The sequence below is a fragment of the Labeo rohita genome, chromosome 23, assembly GCF_022985175.1.
Source record: "Labeo rohita strain BAU-BD-2019 chromosome 23, IGBB_LRoh.1.0, whole genome shotgun sequence".
Taxonomy (NCBI): Eukaryota; Metazoa; Chordata; class Actinopteri; order Cypriniformes; family Cyprinidae; genus Labeo; species Labeo rohita.
This window is the reverse complement of record NC_066891.1, coordinates 16086610-16104793: the sequence shown is the minus strand read 5'-3', so window position 1 is coordinate 16104793 and position 18184 is coordinate 16086610. Positions and strand designations below refer to the sequence as shown.

General features: G+C 37.1%; 1 protein-coding gene across 10 annotated transcripts in view; it reads left to right on the top strand.

Moving 5' to 3' along the window:
* Window positions 1-18184, top strand: part of agrn (agrin) — a 305226-nt gene that overhangs the window by 273700 nt on the left and 13342 nt on the right. For 9 of the 10 annotated variants that reach the window (XM_051097130.1, XM_051097123.1, XM_051097124.1 and 6 more), the window contains 10 exons: window positions 522-714; window positions 803-1018; window positions 1419-1648; window positions 5014-5148; window positions 8694-8784; window positions 10370-10534; window positions 10695-10806; window positions 15319-15435; window positions 16479-16662; window positions 17140-17227. In XM_051097130.1, coding sequence (XP_050953087.1) covers window positions 522-714; window positions 803-1018; window positions 1419-1648; window positions 5014-5148; window positions 8694-8784; window positions 10370-10534; window positions 10695-10806; window positions 15319-15435; window positions 16479-16662; window positions 17140-17227 — 1531 coding nt within the window. Of the gene's footprint in view, window positions 1-521; window positions 715-802; window positions 1019-1418; window positions 1649-5013; window positions 5149-8693; window positions 8785-10369; window positions 10535-10694; window positions 10807-12171; window positions 12217-15318; window positions 15436-16478; window positions 16663-17139; window positions 17228-18184 lie in introns of those variants that run through there. The other variant, XM_051097129.1, reaches the window with a different exon arrangement.

The following is an 18184-nucleotide window of genomic DNA, read 5'->3' as shown; positions in this document are numbered from 1 at the left end:
GTGTCAGGTTATAATTGACACTAATTACATCGATGAACTTTAGTTAGTATCAGACTGCTGTGAGGTGAAAAAAGCCACTAATTAAAGGCTTGTAAGCAGCCCTCAAACACTTCCTCTGATCAATCGGGCCATTAAAGAGTGATGAAGAGAGAAGGCTTCATCAGCCTTGCATTCTCTCGAGAAAAGGGTGAGAGACAGCCGAGAGAGAAAGAGAGAGAGGTGTTGATACATTTCTGAGCGTGGGGATTCTCTGTCTGGAATGTAAATGTAAAACGGAGAGGGGTCCGGGGAGAGCTACAGTACTCATCCTTCCAGGTCTGTGTTTTTTCACGCTAGGGAATATAGCAAACACAATATAAACTGCACATTGCTGTACTATTGACAGGGGTATCTGGGTTATCTAAGGGAGACACACTTAAGCACAGTTTTGTTTGTCACTCTATCAGTTGAAAGCAGACCGTTAAGGGATTTAAAGCCAAGTTGAGAGCCTTTATCTGTCTTCTACCTTCTGTCCTACTCAGTTATAAAGTACTTCATCCCATCCTTTGGTGGAAAGTCTTACCTGGCTTTCCGAACCATGAGGGCCTACCACACTGTGCGCATCGCCATGGAGTTCAGGGCTTCGGAAATGACAGGGATATTGCTGTACAATGGCCAAAAGGGCAAAAAGGACTTCTTGTCTCTAGCACTGGTTCAAGGATATGTGGAGCTCAGGTAAGTGAGGAAAAAACTGAATTTGTTATAAACTGTATTTCTAATTTCTTATGTCTCACTAATCAATTTGTGAATTTCCTCCATGAAGGTTTAACACTGGTTCTGGGACAGCTTCAGTGATCAGTACGGTCCAGGTAAAACGGGGTCGCTGGCATCAGCTCGTAGTGGTGCGTAACAGGCGTAATGCCATGCTGAGCGTGGACAATGAGCCGAGCGTTGAAGGACAAAGTCCCCCAGGAACAGATGGACTCAACCTGGACACAGACCTTTTCATCGGAGGAGTGCTTGAAGACATGATCCCAGAGTAAGAGAAGCTCCGGAACGCCTCTGAATAAGCCTCTTTAGTCTTGTTAGAAGCCATAATGAAACAATATGGAGAATAATAACCTAAACCGCCGACTGTCTGCGCATGTTTGCAGAAACCTGCCAGAACGGCTAATATGACTTAATAAGATTGAGCAGAAATAGCCAAATCAAATTAGCATCAATCAGAGATGTTGTGAAACACCACTTGAGTTCTTGTGGGTCTAATTGAATGTTTTTCCATCTGTTCTCAGTCAGGCAAAGAGTGTCTTTTCTTATTTGAGAAGAAGACGTCTTTGTTTTTTATTTAAGAATTTCATGCTGTTACATTTTCTGTGTCATTTAAGAATTAAGATGAGCATTAAGCAAGGGAGAACTGACAACAACTCTTGTTATTGCAGTGTAAAGGAGAGGACGTCAGTTTCAACAGGCCTGGTGGGCTGTATCCGCATGCTGGATGTCAACAACTTCGTCTATAACCTGCAAGAGAATGGCGACAGCGTTCTGTACGGCTCTGCCGTGGGCGAGTGCGGCAACAACCCGTGCTTGCCGAACCCTTGCAAGAACGGAGCATCCTGCCAGGTCAAAGAAGCAGAGGCGTTCCACTGCAAATGTGTCAATGGTTTCTCTGGTAAGTGCACTTTCACTGGTTACGCTGGTTAATCTTGTTTAAAAAAACAGATTGCTCTTCTATTTCTTGCGTGTAGTTTTGTAGAAATGACAGCCTTCACCTTTAACTACGCTATTGAATTATACGTTTTTGCAGTCACTCTCTGTTGAGTTGTGAATATCTGGATGACTTGACTGTATTGATGAAAGATTCAGCAGGGCAGAGGATGCTTGTCTAATCAGTTTTTAGCCTTATGGCTGTGTAAGAAAGATGAGTGTTTACTCAATAATATGAAGGCTGCAAGGACAAACACAGAGCGAATACAAAAAACTTCACCAGTCCTGAATATACACACCATGGATAGAAAGTGAATAGGAGAACGTCAGTGTTTTCAGAACAGCAGACACAAGCTGTGTTTCTCACAGTTTAATAAATAAAGAAATCTGATTGTATAAAACAAAATTAAACAGTCAGAGACAATTTTGAAGCACGAAACTTCTAACTGAATCTGATCGAGTCTCTAATTGACACACGGGGATTCTGTTGTCTATGGTTTTGTTTTTTTGTAAATAACTGTATGTGTTTAAACAAAAAAAACATTTACCATATATATATGGTATACCATATATATATATAAAAGCATTTTTTTAAACAGTAAGAGTTTTAATGTTTTTTAAAAGTTCTCTTCTGCTTACCAAGCCTGCATTTATTTGATCCAAAGTACAGCAAAAGCTGTAATATTGTGAAATATTTTTACAATTTAAATAACTGCTTTCTTTTTTAATATATTTTAAAATGTAATTTATTCCTATGATCAAAGCCAAATTTTCAGCGTCATTACTCCAGTCTTCAGTGTCACATGATCCTTCAAAACTCATTCTAATATGCTGATTTGCTGTCCAAGAAATATTTCTTTTTCTAATTATTATTATTATCAATATTTAAAACAGATACCTATTATTTTTTTTAACATTGTACACTATACCATTCAGAAGCGTGGAGTCAGTAAATATATATATAAAATTATTTTTTAGGTGGGGGTGGGGGTAGATAAATCATAGAAATGAATATTTGAATACTTGTATTTAGCAAAGTGATGATGAAGACATTAATAATGTTACAAAAAATTTTTATTTCAGATAAATACTGTTCTTCTGAACTTATTATTCATCAAAGAAACCGGAAAAATTCTACTCAGCTGTTTTCAACATAATAATAATAATAATCATAATAATAATAAATGTTTTTGGAGCAGCAAATCAGTGTATATATATATATATATATATATATATATATATATATATATATATATATATATATATATATATGAGATATTCATTAAAATGTAATATAAATAAATATACAATAATATAAAAAACTGCACTATGCTAATGAGCCTTTGGGATGGAAATGTGTATTCTTGAAAATAATGAAATAATGCAAAAATAAAATAGGATTCATTTTCTTTAAGCAAAGCATTTGGCACACTCATTAGAGCAGGTTTTAATGTTCCTAGTGCTAATTTATTCCTAGTACCTAATGCCAATGTTATGATGAACATTTGTAAATATCTGCCACACAAAGTCTTTCCAAACTTCAACAAAATTGGCTCAGGTCATCTTCACATCAAGACATTTGATTTTCAAAACCACTTGACTGTAAAACACCAGCAAATGTGTTGATGATGATGCCAAATAGAAAGTGAAGCTGTATCTTTGATCTTACTTTTTTAAAATAATAATAATGATAAAATGCTAAATTTTAAGTGTTACAAAAAAAATCCATTGAAAGAAATACAGTATTTTGCAACACTGCAGCTTTTGTTGTATTGTTGAACAAATAAATGCAGCCTTGCTAAGCATGAAAGGAGTCTTCTTTCAAAACAGCAAGAAACCTTACCAGCTCCAAAGTTGTGAACAGTAGTATGTATTCTAGTGGTGTGCTTGGCCCTGTAATTACTGCTTGGAGATGTATTTTGAACTGTTTCTGGCTTTCTTCTGTACGTCCATCTTTGCTTTCTCACACCATTAGGAACGGTAGGAATCATCCACACGGTAGAAGTTACAGTGTTCTCTTTGTTCACTTCGAAGAAGCTTTTTTCTCTCCAACTTGCAGTGTTGCTCCAGACATTTGAAATATTGCCCAGAGTAAATTGCTCTGTTGTTCTGCTCACAAGCCTTTATTGAACAACCTTTATAATAATACAGTTCAATATCTTCCACTTTATTTCAGTGCTGCAGAATGGCTGCAATGAGGTGTGTAGGAAAATGAAGACCCTTTGAAGTAGAAGTGTACACAAAGAAATTGGCTAGAGGGATAAATATGTGGGATAACCTTTAATGTTTAAAGAGCAGGATTGTAAGTTGGAGGGTTGCCGCACTGTCCCCGTGATAGAGCGGCCTTATGGTTGGAGAGCAAAAGAGAGAGACACCTAGCAGAGCGTCTCAGAACACGGCAGGGGCTTTCATTACGGCAAGCAGCAGCTGCCGCCCGTGGCGTGATCTCCTACTATGTTCTTTGTGATGATGGGAATGTTCTGATGAGGCTAGAAGCGCTGACCTGAAGGAGTTTCAGTCTTTCAACCAGGAGGGCACACAAACACACCATGCTGCACTACGGCTTCAACGAAATTTGTAATAATTCAAAATAGAGTCCTTAAAAAATGACCACTACACAAAATTATGATCAATTTAAGTCCTTTAGCCCCAATCATGCTTAAAAATGTTATTTTCCACAGTATTGCTAGTAAACAAACTCTTTTAAAAAGGTGATTGTCTCTTTTTTAATAGAAAGGCAAGACTGATTTCTGACATTTTAAATGGATAATTCACCCAAAAATGAAAATTCTGTCATTAATTACTCACCCTCATATTTTTCTAAACCCATTAGACCTTTGTTCATCTTCAAAACACATATTATCACAAATTTCAAGTTATTTTTGATGAAATCCCGAGAGCTTTCTGACCCTGCATAGACAGCAACACAACTACCACATTCAAGGCCCAGAAAGGTAGTAAGGACATCATTAAAATAGTCCATGTGACATCAGTGGTTCAGCTGTAGACTTCTGAAGCTATTAGAATACTTTTTGTATGCAAAGAATACACAATAACATTATAACGTACAGAAATCATAAAATTACAGTTGAATGTCTTGGATTTCATCTAAAAGATCTTAATTTGTGTTCTGAAGATGAACAAAGGTTTTGGAACGACGTGAGGTTGAGTAATTAAGGACAGATTTTTCAGTTTTTGGTGAACAAACCTGTTTAACTAACTGAACTAGCCAGTTGTGAATGAGGATTGACAGGAAGTTGTTTGATTTCTCCCCAAGTGGCTTTTTATCATCTTTTCTTCAGTCGCAAAAATATAAATTTTTATTAACAGGTGCGACCTGCGCTGACGCCCACAACCCTTGCAACCCCAATAAATGCCACCCGTCATCGCGGTGCCAGGTCCTTCCGGAGGGAGGTTACAAATGCGAATGCCCAATGGGACGTGAAGGCAAGCACTGTGAAAAAGGTACAGTACTATATCATAGTAAAAATACAGTAAATGAGCGTATCGACTCTTCTAAGGACTGGAGTAATTGCTACTTCTCAGTTGTAATTTCAGTATTGATTTTGGTCAGGATCGATTGGTCTGACTTGGATATATGCTGTAGAATTATTGTGGAGAAAAAAAAAAGGGCTGAGGTTATGGTGGGGTGGTAAAAGTGAGATTGGCATCTCCGGTGGGTACCATACTGTAAAATAGGTTTTATCAGTGAATATAATGGAGAGTCAGCATCTGGGAGGTGATTTGAAATTATTTTCCCTTTTACACTGTGTCTGAGTTGCCATCCTGATCTGGAAGATCAAACATATGGTAGGTCGAGAGTAGGGGGTGGATTTTTCTCCCCTGGGAGCTGGACCCTAACCAGTGAAGAGATTCTTCGTTCTGCTGCCATTTTGAAGCTTTCATTAGCACTCGCACTCTGTTGCGTTTCCCTCTCTCACCTCATTAAAATTCCTACAGATGTTTTAGACCGCAAGCATTAGAAGAGGGGAAACCAAATGAAAGGTTTAGGAACACACCCGTGCGCAGGCGTATTAGACACCCCCTGTGGTCCGGCCCTATACGCTAAGCCATGAGCCAGTTACATTTAGGTTAAATTAGCCGATATAGTGCTTTTTCAGCAGCACTGGTTCTGGAGATATTTTTCCTGTTCATTTTTTTCCGTAGGGATTTTTAAAAAGTCTTCATTAAATAGCAATAGGCCATTAACCAAGTCATACAGCTTCGAACTGAATCACAAACAAGAAACGTATTTAAAAATTGGAAAAAAAGACACAGGCACATGAATGTGTACTTAGTTTAATGAGGGAAAAAATGATCGGTTGATTTCTTGCAGAATCAGGAGAAATCGGGAGGATTCCCACTGTTAAACATGTTTGTTTACAAAAAAAAATTGAAATAATGTGGGCTTATTCAACAAAAGCATATACAGTCTTTTGGATTCTTGCACATTGTAGAGCTTCCAACTAGGGCTGTCACTAATGATTTTGGTAATCTGTCGATTATTCTGATGATTAATCGAGTAATTGGCTAATTATAATGCATTTTTTGTGGTAATAAAAATAGACCTAAGTAGGGCTATCACTAACAATTATTTTGCCAATCGAGTAATCTGTGGATTATTCTAATGATTAATTGAGTAATCGAATAATTATAATTACATTTTTGTAGTAATAAAAATAGACCTAAGTAGGGCTGTCACTTACTATTATTTTGGTAATTGACTAATATGTCAATTATTCTTATGATTAATCGAGTAATCTGATAATTATAAATACATTTTTTGTAGTAATGAAAATAGGCCTAAATAGGCCTATCACTAGTGATTATTTCGAGTGATCTGTCGATTATTCTGGAGATTAATCGAGTAATCGGATAGTTATAATAATTTTTTTTGTAGTAATGAAAATAGACCTAAGTGGAGCTGTCACTAACGATTATTTTGGTAATCGAGTAATCTGGCAATTATTCTGGCGATTAATCGAGTAATCAGATAATTATAATTACTTTTTTGTAGTAATAAAAATATATCTAAGTAGGGCTAACACTAATGATTATTTTGGTAATCAAGTAATCTGGCGATTATTCTGACAATTAATCGATTAATCAGATAATTACATTTTTTTGTGCAAGTGAACAATACCCTTTAAAATGACTTTAAATACATATATAATAGCAATGAGGCAATAATAATTAGTTCAAATAAAATATCAAAAGCAAGTAATCATATGGTTTTATTGAAGAAAATAGTTAAGATACACAATGTATTAAAAAAATACAATCATAACTTATGTACAGTATGTATTAAATCAAATGCCTGACGATTGTTTTTACACTTTATAACGCTATCTAATCCTTGTTTAATATTGACTAATATTGAATTTTTGGCCATTTCTTTATGATAGAAAAGCTACAGCCACTGTAATTTCTTGAATATGTGGACATCAAAACGTGTAAACTCACAGTGAAGGTTTAAACTTTTATTTTGAAATCACAATGAACAGTTAGCATTTTGAGAAAGATGATGATGTATTCTCCTGTGTTTGCGTAGGTTTATAAATTATTTACCTTACAAATCTGATGAAATAGCGCATGTTGCGTTCCCAGAAGAACATAACAATAAACCCAAACTCACAACAACATGCAGAGACAGCATTTGAGACGCTCCACACATGTAAATGATGAGTTTGTGTAGCAGCATTTACTGTGAAAGGAGCCTCTCTGACCTAACCTTAAACCTGCATTGCGTATATTTATTTAATTGAATCATATAATTTGTGAATTCTTAATAGCATTATTCTTTATTATGGTTTTAACGGTTTTAATATGTGGAATGCGCCACTTCTGGTATTTTGCCAAATACTCAACACAGGCAAAATTCAGCCCTACTTCCAACACATTTACATCACTGTCTGGTCATTACGGCTTGGTTAAAAACTTCTAGCAATAGCAATACAATGTCACTAATAGGGGACGGGCAGGTTTCATCATTCACAAGGTACCCCACGATTGCAGTATGTCATTGCACACACATCCAAGCACCTGTTCAACCCAGAACTGTCAAACGAGAGAGGCCATAGAGTCACCTTTTTGTCTAAGAAAGTCTCCATTAGCGAGTGATTAAAATAAATTGAGGTGAACCAGAATCAATGAGTTGAGCACATCCATCAGACGGAGTGTTTTTTTTTATCACTTGAATCAATGAGATGAGTAATTCTATCAGTCAGCTGCACATCATGATTAATGGGAGTCAGTCGGGCAAAGTGTCCAGGGAGAGTGGCTCTTTCAGATAAGAGACTGTCCAGCACTGTTTGGCACTTCTGAAATGACAAAGTCAGTAAAAGGAGAGCGCTCCCTTCTGGACGAGGCTGGAAGGTAAAATACATGCAGCGTGCTGAAAGAAGGAAATTTACATTACGTAGCACTTGAGTCTTCGGAGTAACAATATGCTATTGTCTCTGAAGCACTGCTGGCCTAAAGAATGAATTAAAAGTAATGCATGATTCAACCAGTAGCTGCCATTTGGAAATATATATGTGTGTATCTCAAAATAAATATGTAAAACAAAAAAGAAGGACTGTTTAGTTGTCAGTAATTTACCAAACAACGTGCCTGTCCTGTATTATTTGATGTTAGCAGATCCTAAGCTGATTGCAGTGCAGAAATAGAGGTCTTTCTTTTGTCACGTTCCATTTTGACTCCTCGCTTCCTTGTGGTGTCTGCAAGTGTTGTGTCTTCTTGTACACTAGCAAAGCTGCCGCTGTGTTAAACAATAGCTAATTAGCTTTTTAATCTCAGTCTACCATCCCAGACTGAGCATGCGCTCATCCTGTGTAATTACTGCAGGATGCATGCTGGGCTGAGTGGCAGTGCTATGTGTTGATGGGTGTGAGTGTATGTGTGATTGGGTAAGCTATATACAGTGGCACTCTCTGGTCTTATAATTGGAGGAACATCTCAAACACATTAAGTTATCTGCAAAGCATAATGGACTTTTTCATATTTTTCAGTGTCAGACAAGGAAGGCACTTTCATTCCTTACTTTACTGGAGATTCTTTCCTGGAGCTCAAAGGCCTTCATCTCTACGGCCAAGATCTGAGGTATGACATTACATATTGGCTATGGTTTTTGGCTTTTGTTATTATGAAGCACATAGTGGTGTTATATGTGACCCTGGACCACAAAACAAGTCATAAGTGTCCATTTTTGGAAATTGAGATTTATACATCATCTGAAAGCTGAATAAATAATCCATTGATGTATGGTTGGTTAGGATAGGACAATATTTGGCTGAGATACAACTATTTGAAATCTGGAATCTGAGGGTGCACAAAAATAAAAATATTGAGAAAATCACCTTTAAAGTTGTACAAATCAGGTTCTTAGCAATGCATATTAAGTTTTGGTATATTTACTGTAGGAAATGTACAAAATATCTTCATGGAACATGATCTTTACTTAATATCCTAATGATTTTTGGCATAAAAGAGTAATTTGACCCATACAATGTAATTTTGGCTATTGCTACGAATACGCCGGTGCTACTAAAGACTGGTTTTGTCGTCCAGGGTCACATATTAGTGGTGGTCTTCTGAAACGAGACAAGGACAAAATCCTCTCTCCATTACTCCAAAAATTAGTTGGAAACACCACTGGTTTAATTATGCTTCATCTCACTTGATTATTTCATGCTTAAAGTTATTTCAAGTTCATTTAGAATTCTGACATATTGGATTTCATTTGGAAATTACGCTACCAGTCAAAAGTATTTGAACAGTAAGATTTTTAATGTTTTTTTAAAGAAGTCTCTACTGCTCACCAAGCCTGCATTTATTTGATCCATAGTACAGAAAAAACAGTAAAATGTTGAAATATTTTTACTATTTAAAATAACTGTTTTCTATTTGAGTATATTTTTAAATGTAATTTATTCCTGTGATTTCAAAGCTGAATTTTAACATTGTTACTTGATTCTTCAGAAATCATTTTAATATTCTGATTTGCTAATATTTGATGAATAGATAGCTTATAAGAACAGCATTTGTCTGAAATAGAAATCTTTTGTAACATTATAATTGTCTTTTTCATCACTTCTGATCAATTTAAAGCATCCTTGCTAAATGAAAGTATTAATTTCTTTTACCCCAAAAACTATATAAATAAAAAAATTATACTGAATCCAAGGTTTTGAATGGTATAGTGTATAATGTTACAAAAGCTTTTTATTTCAGATAAATGCTGATCTTTGGATCTTTATAATTATCAAAGAATCCTGAAAAAAAAAAAGTTTTAAATATTGATAATAATAATAAATGTTTCTTGAACAGCGTATTAAAATGATTTCTGAATGATCATGTGAAACTGAAGACTGAAGTAATGAAGATGGAAATTTATCTTTGATCAGAGGAATAAATTTTAAAATATATTCAAATAAAAAGGAGTTATTTTAAATAGTAAAAATATTTCACAATATTACTGCTTTTGCTGTACTTTGGATCAAATAAATGCAGGGTTGGTGAGCAGAATTCTTTAAAAAACATTAAAAATCTTACTGTTCAAAAACTTTTGACTGCTAGTGTATATTAAATTGTTTGAACTCCATTTGTTCTCACATTACTTTTTGCTTGTTTTAAGGAAGAAAACCTATTTCATGTATCTAATTGAGCTATACTCATTTGTTCACAGGCAAAAGTTCAGCATGACTGTGGTTCTCTTGGCCAATGACTCCAAAGGCATGATCTTCTACAACGGTCAAAAGACTGACGGCAAAGGAGATTTCATCTCTCTCTCCCTGAATGATGGTATCCTGGAGTTTAGATATGACCTGGGCAAAGGACCAGCTGTCATTAGGTAAACACTACTCTCTGTAGTTACATTCAGATGCCATCAAATTCAAATTACTCAGCTGCGTTGCGTTCAGTTGCTGTGTCAGTTTAAAAGTTTGCTATTTCTAACTGTCGCTTAAGGGCAAATAAACGTTTTTCTCATCTTTTGTGTGTGTGTGCAATAGGAGTAAAGAAAAAATCAAGCTGAACGAATGGAACACAGTGAATCTGGAGAGAGCCAACAGAAAAGGAGAGATCAGCATTAACGGCAAAGACCCCATTAGAGGAGAAGCGCCGGTATGAGAAAACTCTTATGCTTCTTTTGCTGCCCTGTAAAGGCCACAAACATCACCCTTATTTAAAGAACAAGATCAAACTAGCTGCTTCATCCCTTGCCAAAAAGTGCTGTGAAGGTACTTCGATATACAGTGGAGTCCAAAAGCACAGTTTTTGGGATATTGAAAATTTTGACTGAAAATACCACGGTACAGTCAAGATTCTCTTTGAATCTTTGCAAATCATGGAGAACTTATGGAGTTTGTACAGCTCCTATATATATATTACATTAAGATTGTAAAATATAAGAATTTTCCTAAACACTTTTAGACTCCACTATACAACATAGTATTGAATGATTACCATGTTCATATACTATGGCATTTACTATAATAATATGGTATTATCATGCTTCATTTCAAAGAAACCATGATATTACCATAACGCAAAGAGACATTGACCAGAAAGTCGTGCTTTGTTTGGTGCGTTCTTTGAAGTTTAGTTGCTTTTCGCGCAGGGTCTGGGGTGCATGTGTGGGAAGCTTTCGAACCATCCCTCTTTTAAGTCTCGTACTTGTGGTCTTTTGTCTGTGCCCTCCGTTTGCTTTTAATTGCCATGCGGAAATGACTCTGTCTGTTGTGCTCCGGATTCGCACCCACTCAGATCAATCCCAGCAGCCTCTGAGCTCGTGTCAAACCCGAAGTACGACAGCAGAACAATCAGGCCGCTCTCGTACACAAATCGAGGCCATGTAATAATCTCGAAACTCTCTCATCCTCCAGTTATTCTAAATGGTGTAATTTGTGATTAGCTCGATGTAGTCTTACGCGTAGGCACTTAAGTGTGCCTTTTTTCGTCATTAAACCTTCCTACGTATGATAATTGTGTTTCATTTCAGCAGTAGAGGCAGGAAAATCTTATTAAAGCGAGAGCGTGAGAGGATGAGAGAGGAAAAAATGTGAAGAAACCAGAAGGGTCTTGTTCCAACGGGGCCGTCTGCAGCGAAACCCCAAGAGAAATGCTTTTATATTGCCTTGGTGTCTTCAGCCGGTCCGCTGAACAGACTCTAAATGCACGGCCGTGTCACAAAGCAAATATAAATAATGCGGGTGCAGTAGTGTAAAACATAGCGCAACTTTAATGCCATTTCTGATTTACTCTGAACATTTGTTTCTGAGGCACTGTACACACGCACGTATATTTATTTACTTGCACCCTGCATGCTAAGTGTCTTGCTTGAGTTACGCGTGTGAATATTTTATTCGTCAGGCTTACAGTGCACTGCATGCAGTTCTGTGTGTACTGACATCTTCTGTGTTTTCTACACTGGTAACATTTTTTTTCTTCCTTCCCCTGTGCTCTTTTTGTGTGCTGTCTGGATATAAGAAATCACGCAAGGTAATGACTGAAGTCTGAAATCGCTTTCTCGAATCAACATCCTCATTCCCACCAAAAGCAACTGTCCATTTCAGCTTCATTGTCCATTAGTCGAGGTCTGGTAGAGGATCAAAGGAAACGATGGGGAGGGTTCTTTTTTTCTCCTCTTCAAACCATTCCATATGCTGAAAAGAACGAGGTAGAGAGAGATTTGGCTTTCACCTCAGACCAGCTGGTATGGGGGCGATGAGGGAGAGAGTTATCATTTGACCACCATTGTTTCATCACCCTTCCAACAACAATGAAATGTCTTCATTAGTCTCGCGTGGGAGGGCCATTAAACCGCCTCACTGTGGATGTAGACTGCGAAAGAAATGCTGCTGGCGTGGGAGAGAAAGGGAGTGTTATCAAGAGAAGAAAGAGATGTGAGAGGAAGAGCGCGTGGTACAGAGCTAGGAGTTGTTCTTTTGCCACGTTTGTTTTTGGACCCTTCAAGGGTGTCTTGCATTTTTTTTTTTTGTTTGTTTGTTTGAGGTGGTACCAATGACAGTCTTGGCTCACTTGCTGCCCTAGGCAACATAAGACATGACCAAAGAGAAAGACATTCTATAAATAAGTGCGAGACATGATAGTCTAGTGGCAGAGTTTCTTTTTAGAATCCAAAGGGACTCAGATGTTCAGATGTGTAACTTCTCAACCCGAAACTTTTTGAACTTCTGGGTTAAGTTTGAAGTTAGATGTTCACCAGTGCTGGATTTATTTGATCAAAAGTACAGTAAAAACACTAATATTGTAAAATATTATTACAATTTTAAATAACTCATCAATATCAGGGGCGTTGTCTCCTCAAAATATTAGATGAGAAGAAAAATCGTAGTACAAAAATACAACAATGGCAATATTACAAAACATAACATTTAAAAGTATATAAATTACTTGTTTTTCTAAGCAGGGTAAAGTTACAGCGGGAGTCCACGTCTCTCTCACCTCCCCCGAGCCCATTAAGTTTTAACAGGCCCCTAAAGCATGTGGTGGGTTTGGTGGGGGGTAATTGATAATGAATGGGCAAAAGTCACGTGAGAGGAGGCAATGCCTCCATCGCAGTATGATTGGATATAACTGGTTATGTTCGGCTGTGATTGGTTCATGTGATAAATCCCACCTCTTGTGTTCATGCGCGTTTAATGGCATTAATGGGAAGACTCATTTAAATAAGTGAGTTAACAGCTCACACACTTGTATGTATAACCACTTTGTTATAAAATAAGACTTAAAATTACATGAAAACATAATCTGTGGGAGTTTTTTGGTGAGTAATCAACTTAAAATAAATCTCTGTGTCTGTGACCAGAATTTACCGAGCTTTGATGACTAAAATGATCCGAAAATGTAAAAAGTTACAGCTGAACATAAGTTCACAAATAAAATATACTGCTTAAATTATTATTGCCTTGAGTTATTTTGGAATAAATGTAAAATGCTTAAAAACAACTTGATGAGATTCCTACTTGGCTTTAATAAACAGAATATTGATTACGTTGATAATACAAAAATATAAAATATATATATTTTCTTTCTTTTGTAACATTATTTATGTCTTTACTGTCACTTTTGATCAGTTGAATTCATCCTTGCTGAATAAATGTAGCACTTTTCTTCCAACCCTAAACTTTAGAATGCTAGTATATAATTAATAAAGATGCACTGTATGAATTATTTTAATAATGTGTAATATTATTGGGGTTTTATTTATTTATTTCAAGGAATACTTCCTTTGACCCTGACAGCTAGTGATGATTTTCATTGTGTACAACTTTGACATTTAAAAAAAATAATATAATTTGTGACCCTGGACCACAAAAACCAGTCTTAAGTAGCACGGGTATACTTGTAGCAATAGCCAAAAATGCATTGTATCGGTCAAGGGTCACATTTTCAGTTTAAAACAAGCGACCTATACAGGGTGCAACTAGTTGTCCGCATTTCTTTTCTTTTTTTTTTTTTTACCTACAACAATCGTGGAACTTAATTATCAAAGATACTCATTTTTCTTGGAAATTGCATTTAAATTCTTGGCTTTGAAATCAGAGGGCGCACGTGCCAGTTTGAGTGGGCATGATGCTTCTAGGGCCCTTGGGGAAACTTCCTAAATAACACTGGCAGTTAGCTATTCACTTCACCTGCTCAATCTCAGTCTTAGCTCGTGTTGGCAGGGAACAGGAGAGTGAAAATGTCTCTCCCAGCCTGTGGCTGTCGGCGCATTGCAGCTTTGTGTCAAGACTTCTCATTGCACACGTCTCTGACCACATGAAACAGCAGCTGGGTGAAAACATTCCTGGCTATGCTGTCTTGGCCCAACCGCATGTTTGGACTGGCCTCCGGGTCCGTAGCCAGAGCTTTTCAAGCTTTCGCCCGTATCCGTACTTAGCTATTCTTCTTTTTATATCGCTGGAATGAGAGCTGGACCACACGTCAGAAATTGGCATTGCTGTTGATGTCCCGTCTCTTTTTTTCCCCGGCAATTAACTTGCCTTTCCCCCAAGGCAATTATTGGCCTACATAAAATAAAGATTTTTAATTCTTTTTAAGTAGAGCCTCATGCAGAAAAATCCCACTGTAACTAAAGCGATTTTCACCCAGGTTGGAGAAACGCTCATTTCATGGTCATCTGCATTGTGAGCGATACAGCAATTAGAGTTTACAGCTCAAGATTTTAAAGGTCCGAGGAACAATCAGGCATCCATTACACTCTTTCATTAAAAAGCCATCCATATCAATCGTCCTCATTTCAATCGCTTCAGTTTTCTCTCTCACTTTTTTCCTACCTCTTTTCCTCCTGTCTAATATGTTAGATTCAGAGTCATTTACCATTCAGGGAACTGAGCTTAAATCAATTATGGTTTTGTAATACAACACTCACATTGATGTGGATAAGGATTAGGTGTAAAAGTTGAATCAATAAGCCTGCTGATATACAGTAAACCATCCTCTCTTATGCTGATTGCTTTTTACTGCAGTTGCTCTACTAGATGACCCATAAAACTTTATAGCCATTTTGTTTGCATTAAAGGATGTGACTTTTATTAAGTTTGAAGAGCGAATAGAGGATAAGGAATGGATCACGTGGTTTCTCACACTCATTTTTGTACTCTCCAGAATCAACACACAGATCTCAATCTGAAGGAGTCGCTCTATGTGGGCGGAGCCCCTGATTTCCGCAAAATAGCCAGGGCTGCTGCGATCAAGGATGGTTTCAAAGGGGCCATTCAGAAGGTGAGAGCTATTATTGATGCATTAAAGTCATGAATTCTCATTTACATCTTATTTTAGTTCCATCAGTTGATGTATTTTTAGAGTGAAACGGAATATTCAGTGGGAATAAGCCTGAATTTACCCATTGGGAATTAAACTGATAGTAAAAAATGGATGTTTTTTTACCGAAATGAAGCCAGATCTAAATGTGATTTGCTGAAGCACCCCCTAAATAGCTGTTTGGCTTTTGGTTAACATTATCCATTGGCCTGTAAGGCCTTACCCCATGATTTACTCACCCTCAAGCCATTCTAGGTGTATATGACTTTCTTCTTTCAGATGAATACAATCAGAGTTATATTAAAACATTTCCTGGCTGTTCCAAGCTTTATAATGCCAGTGAATGGGGTTAAAGATTTAGAAGTCCAAAAACAGTCTACAAATCATAAAAAGCGCTCCACACGGCTCTGGGTGGGTTAATAAAGGCCTTCTGAAGTGAATATTATAATATGAAGTGAAATGTGTAAGATAAAATATCCATATTTTAAACTTTATAAACCGAAACCGAGATTACGGAAACTAGAGATTGCGGTTTTTAAAATGTTTTGAATAAGGATGTTTTTCTTACACAAACACATTCACTTCAGAAGGCCTTTATTAACCCCCCAAAGCCATGTGGAACCCTTTTTATGATGTATGGATGCAGTTTTTTGGGCTTCAAAATTTTAAATCCCATTCACTGCCAGTATAAAGCTTGGAAGAGCCAGGATATTTTTTTTTGAAACTCAGATTGTACTCATCTGAAAGAAGCAAGTCATATACACCTAGGATGGCTTGAGGGTGAGTAAATCCTGGTGTAATTTCATTTTTTGGGTGAACTATCCCTTTAATGACATCACCGGAAAAGAAAAGTTTCAGATGAGTCACAACTTACTATATTTGGGTATAAAATTACAAAGCGATCACGTTTTCATGTTTTCTACTTTAAAATAGTAATAAGTCTAGGAACATGTATTAAAAATGAAATGATTCTGAAAATTTTGTCTTCAAACATGTCTCCATAGATTACTCTGATGGGAATTCAAATCCTAAAAGTTGACAACGCCAGTAACTCCAGTGATGTATCCATGTATCCCTACCACCCCTGCTCCAAAGACGTTTGTAAAAACGGAGGCCGCTGCAACCCACTGTTGGACAGCTACGAGTGCGTCTGTGGCCATGGATTCGCCGGACAGCACTGCCAGGACAGTAAGTGCCTTATTTCATCACTCTCTTTAATGCAAAATCATATTACCCAGTACAGCCTCTCCTCGAACTAACTCCCTTACACTCCTTTAAGGCAAGATTTGCATACGTCTTTTGCATACATCAACATGCGACTTACTTAAAAGGAAACGCTCATGGCGGCTTTAGCCAATCATATGCTCCATATGTAGATTTAGCTAAATCCACACCTCCAAACTTTTACAAATAGCACCAGCCATCGTCCTTGTTTGATTTGTATGCTTATCACAAACGCGCATTGGCACAGTTGCAAGAAACCCAAGAACTTTTGCTCACCTCATTAACCTTGCTGGGTCCTACTGTTGTATCTTTAACCTTAATTAAGCCACACAAGCATGAAGCCTGCGATATATCACACTTTCCTTCTTTGTTTTAATTAAACAGTCCTGTGTCTCACATCGATTGGTGTAATTTCACTCCGTCTTCTCTCCTCCCTTCCAGCAATATTCGAGAAATCTGCTGGGGACACCGAGGCCATTGCATTCGATGGTCATACATTCATCGAATATCACAACGGAGTCACTAAGAGGTAATGTCAATGATCACAATCTGCCCTGAGCATCCCATCTCTATATTAGCAGTTAATGAGGGGTGATGACAAGCTAGATTACTCCAGCCCCATTTAAGATCCAACGTGCTTCCCCGTTTTAGCTAATGGTTTGATCTCATCAATTACCACTTCCACTGGCCTGTCTCTTTGGTTTTCCGTGAACCCGGCCTGGTTCCAATTAGCGTAGCACCCGAAGGAGTCTCATGACTCTACTGCGATGTACCACACTTATACGCTGTAATGAACCTTCTTCCACCATCGCTGGGATCTCAAAACCACACGTCTCCACTACCACATATATCCTAAAGCGCCATGGATGGTCATGTCTTGATAATTGCTTCCTTCTTCGCTTATCATATGATTTCTCTTCCTTTGGTTGGTCTGATGTGCCAGCGGTCTAGCAACCACCCATTACATCAATGTTTTCTCGGATTCTAGATGAAAGAATTGAATTTTTAGACCCGTCACAAGTGTTATATATTCTATTGCAGTGTCTCCACCAGTGTTGGGGAAGCTACTTTAAAACAGCTACTCATCAAAGTAGTTACTGTAAATTACAGTGAAAATACTTTATTGAAGGAGTAGATATCTAAACTAAATATTACTAGCTATTTATAAAGGCCATGAATTTTAAAATACAAAATGTATCGAAATCAGGTGATATAATTCATTTTTACAATCAGAAAAGTATGTTTCTGGCACAAAAACAATGAGGATCTCAATTAGGGTGACCAAATTTTAGCTAAATATTTGACTCTAAATCGTTTTCTTGAAAAGATTCAATTAGATGAACCATTCACATAAAATGAATCGGTTCTGAATCAGTCAGGGAATCACATTGGAGTTAGAAAAAGAAAAATGGGGAAATTAAAAAAATGTTACCTCACTGACCAACTGAAAAATGACCATACAACCTCATACTACTTACTGTTTCGC